Raw genomic sequence first — 14551 nt, 5'->3', positions numbered from 1 at the left:
TACAACATAGAGTATCAGCTCTCAGAATAAGATTTCAGTGTAGTGCTGGAAACTTTATATGTTTTGGATTGTACATTAGTTTGGATTCTGTGATCATTGTCTGTAAGAAAATTGGGTCTGTGTGAGAGTGTCTGAGGGAAAGGTGTTTTCGTAATTGTTATTTCTAACTTAAAATACATGCTTCTGTTCAAATCCTGGATATTCTTGATTATGTTTCAAAATACAAGCAAAGTTAGTAATTGAAGAGAGTCCTTAAAGGTCAGTGAGCTGGCTGTTATCCTTTGACTTTTTTAGTCATCTTTTCAGGCAAGGTTGCAGAATGACAGTCTAGTAAAGATCTATTGCAAAAAGGAGCAGTGCTGTTATGGTTATGGCTTCTTGCAGTGATCACCTCTGGAGGCTGAAGCAGTTCATTCTTTATGGCTGGTCACTGCTTGACCTCATTGTTGAAACTGTCAACAGGTGTCACAGTTCTGCTGTGATTTGATAAGACAGTGGAAATTGCATTAGGATTAGCAAATAACCACCATGGTATATATGTACTAACTTGCAGTCATAACTAATTTGGGATTCATTACACTAGCCTAAATACAAAATATTTAGTGTTTTCCATTCAGTCACTATTTAAAATGCCATCATTTACTATGGGAGTAAGATTGTGTTCATGTAATTTAAATATGCTGTATTGTGACTTTGGAAAGCCATACTAATATTAGTGTAATAAGGACTTCTCTCTTACTTAGATTCAGAGGTGTACTACAGATGTATAATGTATTTCAGTTGCGAGTATTTGCACTTACTTGGTGTATATTTTTAACGTGTATATTTCTGCTATCCCAAGATCACTATATTTAGTATGAATTACTTTGAAAGCTGGTTTTCGTGTGTTATGTCCTCTCGACCTTTTAAATTCAGTTCCTCTGCCATACAGCCGGCCCAGTTTCCCTTATGGCAGGGGATGGTCTTGCCATTCAACCAAAGACTGAAGCCAGCAGAGCAGCTGTAGAAGCAGCATACAAAGGAGACTGATGGTTACTGATATTTTTGACTGTTTTTTCTTTGCCTTTTCCTAATTGGCTGTTTTGTTCAAGCTCCCTTTTTGCCAGCTCTCGCAGTCGCGTCACTTTGCTTAACGTGCTGTATAGCTCAAACGTCCTGCATGCCACTTTATTTATCACCTTTTTCCTCCTCTCACTGACTCTGTTGTACCCCATCTTCTTGCTGCTTTTGTCTTTTGTGATGCTAATCTTGCATATTTTTTCCTTCTTCATAGAAGAAAATGGAAAGAACATAGTGTTCTGCCACTGCACTGACAATTTCTCTCTGTGGCTGTGGTATTTTTTTCCCATATCCTTTGTTGAGTTTCTGGAGACTGTAAGCTGTTTGGGGCAGACTTTCTGTTACTGTATGGTTGTACAGTGTCTAGCATAGTTTGCCGTTGGATTTCACCTGGCCTGTGGACACTTCTAATATTCTAGTATTAATATGTATTATGATTATTTTGATTTTGTGGGACAGCCTTTATTCTGGTTCTTTGGTAGAAAATAAAAAAAAAATTCTTACTTGGTCTTTATCTTTACTGTGTTGCTGTTCTGAAGTGCATCTCAATTTTGCCCCTCAACACTTTGACTCTAGTATAAGTAGTTTCTGGTAAAAGTTCCAGATACTTTGTGGCAAGGATGGGATGGATTAAAACTTAGACAGTGGGAGCAGTTAATAATCTAGTACCTTGAACAAGAACCCAGACTTAAAAAATGCCAGCTTCAGTGCATTTCAGTAGAAACTTCAGATTTGGCAAGACCAAAAAAATGTTCTGGTTTCACCATGTTCATCAAGTAAGGCGGAAAGGAAAAGCTAAAAATGCATACTGAAATCATTTCACTACTTAAGTGTTTTCCTCTTAAGTATTTTTTCATTTTGATCTTCCTTTACTTTTCACCCATAAACCGTTTGGCTTTGTTTTAGCATTTCTGCGTAGCATGAAAATTTGTAGTCAGTACAAATACAATTTTCAAAACAATTTTTTAAGCAGCCAGCAAATCAGCTGATGTACAGTGCATACAGCTCAGAGTCACAGTTCGGAGGCAGCCAGCCCTGGCACTGTCCAACAATTCCTGTCACTTGTCACAGCCTTCCCAGTATTTTGCAGTGTGATGGCTTCCACCTGATCTAGCCTAGCTGCCATGGAGTGCCATGTGTGCGCTCTCCATGTAGCTCTTCTCCTGAGCCTTGCTTCTTTTATGAACTCTTCAGCTTCAGGGAGAGCAGTGATTTGAAGCATCCCTGTGTGAGAAGGGCACTGTGGACTGGATGCTTTGCTAATCAGTAGGATCCATTTTAGGTCTGATGAATATCCAGAGGTGTTTGACCTGAAATGCTTCCCTTCAGAATTGTGTGTCTGGGACTTCCCCCATTCTATCTTTCCTGTCTCTTTTTCATTTAAGAAAAGGGTTTGGTTGCCTTTGTTTCAGTTTCATATGGACCATGTAGGGGGCTCTTCGTGGACATGACTTTTTGGGTAAGAGAAGTGAGTGGCCAAACGAACTGTTGAGTACTTTTTCCTTGTATTAGTCCTGGGGAAGATGCCTGGAAAAACAGACAGAACAAACCCAGTGAATCCCTTCCTGAACATGAATCAAATGAAATGAAGAATTTCAATGGGATGGATGCAGCTAAATGAGTGAAAAGTAAAAACAACAAAATTAATAGGACAGTATACTTAATTTTCCAAGTTTATACTTAATTTTCCAAGAAAATTAAGCTTGATTATTAAGTCTACAATTTAACTCCAGGCCCTAACAGAAAAAGGCACACTGATCTCAGAAGTAGTGTCACTATAAATATATTTACGTGTAAGCTGTGTTCTACATTCCACCTTATATATATGTTTGTGTGCTGGTACTTTGGCATTTCAATCATCTTGAGCTACTGGAATAGATTGACCACTTCTATTTTCCGTTCTTTGTATTGACGTAGAGATCAGCAACATTTCAAGAGTTGTTGGTGTCAGATTTCTTTCTGAAATCGGACAAGACTATTTGCAATAGAAATTCATCCACAGCCGAGAGGTGCTGCTGCACAAATGGGGAAGATCTTATGAACTGTCTTAAAAGTGTTAATATTCCTATATATGAAGCAGCAGCCCCTTGGCTCCTGCTAAATGCAGAGCAGGGGAGTTGCTGTCTCTACTGCTGGCTGTTCCAGGGGTGTTGCGTGCCATTCACCTCTGCTGTATGTTGCTGACCCACACACTAATGCTGTTGGTGACCAATGCTGGTTTTGAATGTTTACGTGGAAACTACAGCTGTCTACTAAATAGACGTGACATATTCTGATGCAAGTTTGATATCAGAGTGAACACACTAAACCAGAAGGGATGTATTCTGCCCTCAGATACGCATGAATGATCAAATTGGTCAAATTCTGTGCAGTTATAGACAATTTCCATTGGAATTGGTCAGGATAAAGTATGTGTTGCAGGCAAGTGGGACTTGACCCAGCAAGGGTTGTGCAGGTTAAGGCTTGGAAATGAATGTGAGGCCAGTTGTCACGAAAGGGTGAAAGCAAAAATTCTTCAGTTAAAAATGAAACCAAACTGTTTCTTAAATATGTAACATTTCAGTACTTAGTCTTCTTAGTAAATAATATTTTGAGAGATTCAAGAGGTTAATCAGATCATATGCCCAAATTGCAGACTGAAATGTAGAATCAAATCCTCACAACCCTACTTTAGTCCTGCTGAAATGTCCATTTTTGATAATTCCCCCCCATAACCTGTATTTTATCTATTTTCCCTAATTCTGGGACATGTAATTTGTTCTTTATGAATGTATACTCATGATTTTCAGTAATGTAATAGATTTTGAAATACTGAAGGCAAATTTGTTAGAGTGAGGAATGAGTTTTGTGGCTTTTAGATATTTATTTAAAATTTCCTTTCCCTAGAGTTAATTACTTAAATAGATTAGCTACCTCTGCAGGTATTTTGGAATAAATACAGGTAGTATTGAGCCAAAACGGTATATTTTTCAGGGAAAAGATTTGGTTTTGCGTAAGAAAAATGTATGCATTTAAATATTTTCTCCAAAAATGATAATGTTTTATACATTCAGCAAGATCATATGTAAGATTACAATAATACATTTAGCCTTGACAAATGTTCAATCTATTTGTAAATCTTAGTCTTGCAGTTTTTAAATCTAAAATATATTGAATATATTGTAAAGTGGAAGTTAAAGGTGAAAAAAAAGCAGTATTATTAGCTTGTGTTTATTTTTTAATTTGAGTAAATGAACAGTTATCTGTATGGATGAGAATTTGATTTAGAAAATGATGCTGCTGTTGAGCCAAAATAAAATTAAATCCTCAAAAATAGAATATTCTGATACTGTAGTTCTGGGAACCTAGGTAGGGAAATGAGAAAAAGTGATTTTAAATCATGAAGTCATCATTCAAAATAAGACTAGCTAAAAAGGTTTCTAACCTTTAAATAAATACAGAATTGGATTTTGTAGGTATATGTATGATTTTTGTGTTTTCTGAACTCATTTATTTATCTTTTTTTCTGGATTCATGGTAAGAACTTTGGCATATAGTAGGTACAGTGTATTTTTGGAGGAAAGTGGACATTAGGGCACAGTTCAAAAAAGACAAATACTTTCTCTCATTTTTTACTTGATGTGTCTATATAATTTTTTTATGACAGTTTAAGCTATCAAGTATGTTAGTGTTCTTTATAAAGTTATGAGAGAAACATAGAATATTTGCATTTGAGAGCAATGGAAGAAAACTAATTTGAAGAAAAAAATAATTTCATTGAAGAATTTTGTCATACTGTATTTGACAGGTCATTATAATCAGCAAAGGAGAACAATGATGTGTGGTTTAGCATGGTGAGAAATATCTTGGGGGATTTTGTTGTGGTGTTTTGTTGTGGTTTGTTTTTTTTTTTTGTAATGCAGGTTAAGGTGATTGTAAGTACAGGGAAATAAGAGGTCTTATTTAAGTCACTGATCTTTTTACACATTACAAAACAGATTGCACAGTACTCTGTAGATCTGCAGTTAACAAACGTGATATGTATGATGAGGCACTGAAGTGTTCATTGGTAGGTTAAATAGGAGATTCTAAACAAAAGAGGATAGATATACTACTTCTCACAGAAGTGAGTGAGATTTTGAGGCCTACCAGTAACTCAGAATTATGCCCCTTAGTTTTGGCTATGTGAATGGGAATAGCTCTGACTTTGAGGATAAAGACACGGTCACGGAACTGAGTATTTAACTGGTAACAGTTAGCAAATTTAGATTCATTGGCACGGAGAACTATCTCAAACATGATTTAAAAAGACCATCCAAAGAGTTTCCTTAATAAATCATGGGTTTGGTGTAATTTCTTTCAGCAGAAGCTACTGAAGAGAGCAGAGACTGAAAAACGGGATGCTTAAAATCTTTCAATTAAAGATACACCATGGGCGAAGGTTTTTGAAAATACCATGGTGGAGCATATGTGCTCTAGTTACCAGATGAGGATTGTGAAATCTGTAGTAAGAGCCATGGTAAAGAACCATTTGTAAGCTTTTATTCCGTGTTTTGACCTTAGGACAACTTTACAGACTTGCACAGCAATATGCATACGCTTTATCCTCTGAGGAGCAGATGGAGCAGTGTGTGTTGCCTTCTCATGGTACTCACAGAACGGACCAGTGAGTGTGTTTCAATTTTTTTTTTAAGATAAATCTGCATTACAAAACCCATTTGTACATTTATTTGATGCTTAGACCAGGGGATTTCTTGGCCTGTATGGATATGGAGTGCTTTGGAGGTCTCTGCAGTGGAGGCCTGAGGCACACCAGTGGGTTGGGGAATGGCGCCAGGCCTGGTGTGGGTGCCAGCCCCTCTGCACGCTGTCTGGGCTGGGGATAGAGGGCTGCAGGCTTGAAGGCTGTCACCCTGGCACGTTCACCACTGCTAAACTGGCTTTTAGAAGAACTAACGCTCTCAAATGCTGTACTGCTGCTGGGGCTGAAGTAGGGTTCAGCAGGATATTCCCGGCAGGATATCTAAATCACTCCATTTATCATGATCAGCTCTGGGAGGTTTGTAAGGGTGGTAAACACCTTAAATGGCACCACAGGTTATGAGACTGTAATTCAGATATACTTGAGGAGCCTGCTCGTTTTTTTTTATGCTGTTTAGTTCTCTTTGACACAAATTGCAGGTACATAAAGCATTTGCTTTGGGAAGAGGGCTTGCAAGTGCGTATTTCACTTCCACACATTGCAGTTTTATTTGTTTATTTTAAAATGCAATGAGAAATGTTTCTGTCTGCAATAAATCATACTCATTTAGAAAAGTATAAAGGTGCACAATCAACCTTTAATTCTAAAAGTGTCTTAATGACATTTGATTATGGTGGCTTCACTTTAGAGTCCTAATTTGTCAAGTAAATCCTGTCTTCTCAGGGAAGACTTGGTGGTTTTGGTTTGCCAGGACTTGCACTGTGTTTCAGAAAATGAAGAGGAGGAAGAGGAGAGTGTATCTCTTTAGTAAAGCTTTCATTTGCAGATTGATTTGCCTGGCTCATCCTTTCCCACAGAATAATGACTTTTTAGGATTATTTCAGTATTCATTTCCAGATAGCAGAACTGAAGATAGCAGACTAGTTCCATTGATTGTCTTCTATCTGGAATGGGTATTTTAGACAGCAAAAACCCTTTACCATTTTCAGCCTGTTTCTCATAGTGAGCCACTGCTTTACCAGTTTCATGGTGGTCAGTCTAGAACAAGCTTTGGGGGGTTGTGTTTGAGACAAAAATAGTAATTTGTGGTAATGAAGCCAATCACTAGTGGGTATAGAAATGTTACTATGACAATTGTGACCACTGCTGTGAAATACTCTGTAATGTGGTTTTTTTTTGGTTTAAATGGTCTACTTCCCTGTTTAAAGGATCACCTGGCAGCTTATGAAAAGCACTGCAGTGCTGCATGGGGAAGACCTGAACTCCTGGGCAAGCTCTTGGAAGGGTTTCTGGTTAACAGTGTCCAAAATTTATTCAAGAAGCAAGTGTGTCACACTGTGTGGTCTATCACAGACTCTCATGTGCTTCTTTAAGGTATTTTACTGCTATTATCTTACTGTCTTTCCCTAAAAAAAAAAAAAAAAAAAAGAAAAAAGGGCTTTGATGTTTTATAGCTGCATGAAAACGCCCTTTTTTGTTGTTTTTAGGCTTTGAGACAAAGGGCAGATGATGAAGGGAACAGTGGGGATGATGGAATGAGATATAGCAAGAGATTAGTGGACATGAGAGTGAACTGAAAGATGAACACAAAATAAACCAGAATCTGAGAATGAAGAAGTTAGATTATAATAAAATGTTGGCTTGAAATGAAAAAAAAAAAAAAAAAAGGAGAGAAACAGGATGCATAAAAAGGCTGGAAAATTTATGTAAAAGAGGGAAATAACTATGCCAGCTATACAGGAAGGCTGTGAGATGAAAATACCAGAAATTTCAGGCTGAAAAAGAAAAATCTTAATACAAAGATTTATTTGAGGACCTCATCAAAAGGTTTAAATGTACATCTGGGTTCAAGGGCTTGCCTCAGGACAGATGTTGCAATTCATGTAGTTTATGGCCTGATGCGAAGCCTTCTGAAGACGGTGGACCAGTGTCCATTGTACACAATGGGCTTTGGGTCAGAGCTCTTGAGAGCATTTGACCATATGCTAGAGAAAGCAGCAGAAATATAATGTATGGAGAACATTCATGCCATCAGTAAGAAGATGGCTTAGCTGATTTAATAGCTTTTTCTCAGTCTGTGATTCTAACAGCCAGGTTTCTGATATTTATTTTAGTATTCATGTTCTTGCAGTCCTTTTTACATTTCTCTGTTTTTCCCTGGCAGACATCCCGCAGCTCCATAAGTCTGGGGGAAGAGGATGGTTAGCATGTTGTTGCTGTGGGGATTTGAGTTTTAATACTCTGTGTTGGTAATGCTGGGCATATGATCTTAAAACTTGCATGCTATAGAAGCAGATAATTATTTCCCTGCTGCATTTTATACCCTGGTTTGGGAAAGGAAGAAAGTTCTGAATATTAAAAGAAAGAAAAAGTTATGATTTGGGAACTGTTCAAAATGGAAACAGAAAGAGGGGAGTAATGGGTGTCAGTCTGGTTATCAGTCAAGCTGCAAAGAGACAGCTTGTTCTGTCGAACACGAAGAATGTTAGTAGTCAGCCAACCACTTATGCAGGAAGAAAACCCTAGACTGAAAGGTAAGGTTCAAAGACATCTGTGTATGTTTCTGAAATGAGCTTGAATGAAGCTGGCTATTGAATTATGCTTACTGATTATGTGTGTTACATATCTGATTCTTGTTTATCACAGGCTATTCATATGATTGCTAGTTATTTAATTTTTATTGCAGGATTTGGCTCTTTCTTTTCAAGTCTTGGATGCCTTTTATGTGTGCAGGGTTGATGTTGGGTGACTGTCATTTGGCAGAAGGATTAGCAGTGCTGTGGAATACTGGTTTTTTTTTCCTCCTTTTTTCTTTCCGTATGTTTTCTTCTTTTCTTTTTTTCCTTACCTCAAGTAAATATGTTGTCTTTCTGTTTCCTACATGTTTATATGGTGAACTTCTTGCTGAATGTCTGTGGCTAGCATCCTCTCAAGCTGGCCTAATGGTATGATTCACACGCTCTCCCATGTGCATGGCTTGATTCCCTGCTTATGAGAACTCTTCAGCACTAAAGGGTATATTGGCGGTGTGCTGGCTGTGGTTTTGTTTCTGTTTGCAAACAAATTTGTTCTTTTGAGTTTGTGTTGGTAAGTGCTATTTTCCACTTAACCAGAATGAGGAGGCAGAGCTCAAGAGTGGATATTAGGGTACCTACATAAATACACTGATTCTGCAGGAGATGTGATGTATAACTTGAGATAAGTCATGAAAGACAGGACCTGAAGAGGAGGCTGACAGAAGCTGTTTTCTCAGATGCTGTGAGCTCCTGAGAACTTACTAAGGCCAGAGGGAGATTCTGGGTCCCTAAGGCAGTGCCTTAACTCCTTTGTAACTGTAGTTGTGTGTAAAGTGGGCATAATCCCTGAATTATAAAACAAAGGCTGTGTCTTTCAGGTGGTTTGAAATCCTTATGTAGAGCTCTGGAATCATAAATTATTAATCTTACTGGAGAATATTTCTAGAGGTCACCAGTTCTAATAGTTTCTTTCAAACAGAAGTAGGTTCACTTAGAACAGTTTGCTCCCTATAAAATCTCTGACCTTGCCTATTCAAACTTCTTTACAAATGCATCATTTAATACAGAAAGCTCCTCAGGGAGGGTTCTTCACATCTGCTGTCATAATTTCTTATTTCCTAAATGCAGCAATTTGTACTTGATTATTCTTACAAGGATCATGCCTCCCTTCCCTTCTCCTGCTCTGGCACATTCCTTTGTGCTGCTGCTTGTTCCGTAGCCTGAACACGGCATCTGAGAGTGTTTAAAATCCAGAATTTTCTTTGTTGTTATTCTGCCATTTCCTTACCACTCAATTCTAGGGGAGGGCATGAAGGAATCTGCTCTTTTATTCTCAGACTGTTTTCCTGCCAGTTGTTAGTGACAGCAAGTTGTCATCATTTTATAGCCATTCAGCAACTAACAAAACTAAGCTGAATCCCTCATTTTACTTTCCTAAGAAAAAGATCTCCCAAAACAAAAATAACACTGCCACTTCTTGGAGCACTTAACATCTGCAGTCGTTAAGCAAAGACTGAAGCCCAGATTTTTAAAGATGCTTAGGTGCTTGACTGCCACTAGAACTGAATTGGACCTAAGTACCTGTAAATATCTTTAAAAATTCGAGTGACTATGAAGACATCCATCACTGTTGGCAGTGGTCCCTTCAGAATGGAAGTTAGGTACAACGGCAAGGTCACATAAAATACTTGTAGCTCTGCTTTCCAGAAACTGCATGTATTCAGTGACTTGCTGCATTCTAGCATGGCTTCTCATGAAATACATCTTCTGAGGCAGAGCACTTCTGTTCCTTAGAAGAAAAGAGCCCTCACTTGCATGAAAGTAAATATTTAAGACAGACAACTTTTTAAAAGGATGCAAAATTATACTGTAAAAATACCCACCTTTATATCTTATAATCCATTTTTTATTAAAACTGGGAAATAAAAGTAAAATTCACATTTAAATTACTTTCTGCTGTTTCCAGGGGATACTCTGCATTTTGGTTGATTTCACTTTGCTGTTCCTCTACCAGTTTTCAGTGCTGCTGTTCTAGACTTGTGTAACCTTCAGGGAAAAAATTATTCCCAAGCATAAAACCTGTACGGATTTTACTTTTTTTAATACTTAGTAACATTTAACTGTGTGTTAGCCTCTGAATTGCTTTCTTTTCCAGTGAATTCAGAATGTTGGGTTAGTGTTGACTGAGAACGTGTTTGAAGGGGGGAGCCCTCCATATCTCTGTCACAACTTCCTTCAGTGATGCTATAAAACCAGGAGCAAGGGCACAGAAGGCCTTTTGCTCTGTTTCTTAGGATGTAAAGAGCAACCACTTGAAATGCTTCCTGGTAATTAATGGTGCAGACTTTCTGAAGAATTGGTTAAACTCATTCTTGTTTAATTAACTCGCCTTTTAGTTGTGCATGCCCATGTATTCAGTGTCAGGCTTAGTGGGTTGTTCTGTTTTTTAGAAGGTGGGTGGGTAATAAATATTCAGCAATGCAATAAAAAAGAAAGGAAATGATTGGGTTGAAGAAACATTATTTGACACACCATTCTGAATGACTGCCATGGCTTTAAGTTTTGTATTAAATGTCTGAAATACTAGAACAAGTTGCCCCTGTGCTCTTTAGCAAGTTTACTTCCTCACCCTGCTTCCCACCTGCAGCTAAAGTATGATCATCAAATTGGCAGGTTGGAAAGGTTTGTGATGAGTTCTTGGAGCTGTGTATCTTCGCCCCTCAATATCCTCCCTTCATCTCATATTAAATAAAGCAATTCCAAACATATTAACTGTCAAACAGTTATGCTCCTTCTCTTCAATCTGCTTTTAGGTTTTTCGAAGGGGAGTGTGCTGATTAGGTAAGGAGATGTCATGGTCTGCTTCCGTCGATGTAGGAAGATAGCAGTTATGATTGCCTGAAAAAGCCGAACTACGCAGTGCAAGCATGGCTTTCTCTCAGTCTCACATTATGGCAGCTAGAAGGCATCAGCACAGTAGACTCATAATTGAAGTGGATGAGTACAGCTCCAACCCCACACAGGCATTCACGTTCTACAACATTAACCAGGGACGTTTCCAGCCCCCACATGTGCAAATGTAAGTATTATAGTTTTGTTATTGCTCTAGCACAGCCTTCTGAATTGTTATGGCCTTGTCAATGTGGTATTTTATGGACCAGTCAAAAAGAATTCAAAGAACACCATTTTGCTGCCTTTCTAATAATAATTAGTGTAATGATACAAAATCAGTCCTTCTGGAAAGTATAAGTACTTTGCTAAAGGATGGGAGAAAGATCACTCAGCTAGCATTACTTTAATACTAATACTTAATGTATTAAAAAGAAAAACAACAAACAGTGGTAATGAGAGATGCTACAAGGATATTTTCTGTGATCTTGATAATGTTTGTATTGTGCACTCACTTATTGATGTAAATAGCTGTTGAAAACACCATCCTGTCTCTGTACAACACATACTGTTTGCTTAGTTATATTGCAGCTACATACAAGGGAAAAATAACATCAATAAATAAAATAGTGTGGGCACCCATCCGACAACTTACTTTCATACCGATGGGCTGAAGATGCCAAGTACTTAAAGAGTAATTAAAATAATGTGTTTGTTTCTGACTTCTTATATAATGACAACATCAGTAAAATTAACTACTCTAAATGATTTACTTGTAATGTAATGTGGAGAATTATAATTACAAAATGAAACCTGCCATAAACTTTAAAGCCAGAAGGAAGAGCAAAACAGTAAAGCTATTACAAATAAATTAAGTATAAAAATCTACTGTAAAATATTTTTATAGGGAATAAAAATGTCTGCACCATTTCTTTGTGTTTATTATAGAGAGAAGCAGACTTATCTTTAGATCAGAAAGCTGGTTTTTAATTTTTTGATGGAAACATTTTTTTGCTTTAGGAAGACTGATAAAAAATCACATTCACATTTTTGGTGTTAAATATGATCTGATAATTTACAAACATAGGACATGATTTCTATAGCTAAAAAACACTCAGGTTTGGGGGGCAGTGTATTAGCTTATGGTCTGTTCTGTTTTTTTTTTTTTTTTAGATACCACTGGAATGCAAACAGTAAAATGAGTGAAGTGTTAGCACTGGGAAACATCTTTTATTTACAGAGCTGGCAAATGGTAGCAAAAGTACAAACAAACAAATGTGGGTTCAGAAATACTTCTATGAGTGAAAATTCCAAATGCAGGTTGCTTTATTTGTTGAGGTTTAGCTATTTTTGAATATTCAGACAGTTCCTGGGCACTCATGAATTTGTTCACTGGTCTTAAAAGCTGAATGTTTCTTAACTGGGCTGAAAATAAGTTATTTATTAGTATCCACTTGGTACTCAACAATATCCAGTTACAACTTGTAACCAGTAGCAAATCGTATTACTGGAGGGCTTAGACAGGCAACTGCATGACAGAAGTTCAGCACCTAAGCAAGCAGTTGAAAATAAGCTATCCATAGAAAATGGATCCTCAGAAGAGTTTAGCAATCTCTCATAAATGATTAATACTATTGAAGAAGCTTGTACAACTAGAACAACAGGCTAAATCAGTTGAAACATTTAACCACAATCTGACCTCTTCTTGGTACAGAAATTGTTAAGTAATGTTTCTGAATACCAGCAGGATTGCTTTTGCCTCCTACCAATGAATAGAATATTAACAAAGAAGGGAGAAATAGACATAAAAAGTGTAACAAAAGCACCTTTTATTCACATGATTGTTATGGGTGAAATCTTAGCCCTGCTTTAGTCCATTCAAGTTCTGTCACTGACTTCAGAGAGGTGAGGGCTTTACAGTGTGTTTGTGTATAGTTCAGAATATCACTATATAAGTGATGTTGCATTCAATCATAAACAGATTCCACATAGACTTGTTAACATATGAACTCGTAGTAGACTACTTAAACTACATTTTCTTTTGTGTGCTCCTTTTCTTCTGAATTCAATCTTGCAGCTCTTCCTTGGTCCTTTGTGCTTGTTTCACTTCTTAGCACCCATAACGTGCTGAGAACCCGTTCACAGCCCCATCTTGGTCTGTCATACCTGTGCTTGTGCAATGATCTGGTGCCAGTGAAAAGGGTGGTAAATTCTGGCAGTGTTTTCAAGTCCATCCCTTGTTTCTGGAAAGTTCCTGTCTTGCTCCTTTGTGAAACCACTGAAACCTAATGTATAAGCTAACCTCTGGCAGTGGTTTTGGTCTGAGATTTTTTGACTTTGCTTTTCAATTTCTCTGCAAGTTTTCATACTGGTTTAAAGAAAAGCAAAAGCATTTGCACAGAAATAATCACCAGATCTTTATTCCTCTGCTCATGCTGCAAGCGGTGCATTGGGTGTTGGTGTGACAGCTGCTGTGGGAATGCGTTACACAAGAATATGGGGATGGAGCCTTCAGAAATTATTTCCAGTAATACAACTTTGATGCGTTTGTGAAACTTGACATATGTTTTTACCTATATATGGCCTCAGTGTGTGCATATCACTTCCATGTGAAAAATCTGCATCTCATTTGTTGTTTTTTCTTCTTTTGTATTGATGCTTTTTTCCCCCTGAAAATTACCTGGTCCATTGCACAGGTTTTAAAAGTTATATATCCTTCAGCAGCCAGGAACATGCTGTCCACATCTTCCCCGTCCCCATTCAAACTATAAGAAAAATCATGTATATTATGTGCTGCATGGGTTGCCATGGTAAGTCTGTTGTTTTTTCCATTCAGCCTCAGAGGAGCAACATGTGAAATGCATGCTGCTCCCCAGCACCCAACTTCCTGCTGTGCTGAGCTTTAACAGATTTCTGAAGGAGAGGCAGTACCAGCTTTAAAGGCTACCTTACTATGAAAAGTCTAAAAAGTCTACTGGTATTTTAGACCAGTCCATATTGTTAGGTTGTTCCAGGGTAGTAAGCATAATTTAAAGCTGGCTTACCATTATGACCCATAACTCACATGGTGGGCACCAAGAATAATCAGAAATCTGTTTACTGGACTGATATTTAATCTTTTTAGCTTTAACGATAGCAGTGATAGCCAAGGTCAGCGTCTCATCATTTTATCTAGCCATCACAGTTCATTTTGTGGAGGAACTTCATGACCTGACTGCATTATCCTTAACACCTTCTGACAAGTCTCACTCACTAGGCTACACCCCACCATTCACCATGTATATTCTTTTACAACCCTGCTATTTCCACTAACCACCCATGGAACTTTCTCTGTGGCAGCTCTCTTCCCTACAGACAGGTGTTTTTAACACATGATGGCAATAATGCAGCTGCATGGTTGAGGTTG

The 14551-nt window shown here is 37.7% G+C and overlaps 1 protein-coding gene across 5 annotated transcripts in view; it reads left to right on the top strand.

The window, feature by feature from the left end:
* MPPED1 (metallophosphoesterase domain containing 1) overlaps positions 1 to 14551 on the top strand; it is a 60712-nt gene that overhangs the window by 3271 nt on the left and 42890 nt on the right. For 2 of the 5 annotated variants that reach the window (XM_061472068.1, XM_061472069.1), the window contains exon 2: positions 11070 to 11335. In XM_061472068.1, coding sequence (XP_061328052.1) covers positions 11184 to 11335 — 152 coding nt within the window. In that variant the 5' untranslated portion in view covers positions 11070 to 11183. Of the gene's footprint in view, positions 1 to 7191; positions 8275 to 11039; positions 11336 to 14551 lie in introns of those variants that run through there. The other 3 variants (XM_061472070.1, XM_061472073.1, XM_061472072.1) reach the window with 2 other exon arrangements.

This window comes from Pezoporus flaviventris, unplaced genomic scaffold (assembly GCF_033815535.1).
Source record: "Pezoporus flaviventris isolate CSIRO_AGI_PZ_B2104156 unplaced genomic scaffold, CSIRO_AGI_Pfla_v1 ptg000070l, whole genome shotgun sequence".
Classification (NCBI taxonomy): domain Eukaryota; kingdom Metazoa; phylum Chordata; class Aves; order Psittaciformes; family Psittacidae; genus Pezoporus; species Pezoporus flaviventris.
Note: the sequence above shows the minus strand (reverse complement) of the source record. Positions and strands in the feature narration are given on the sequence as shown.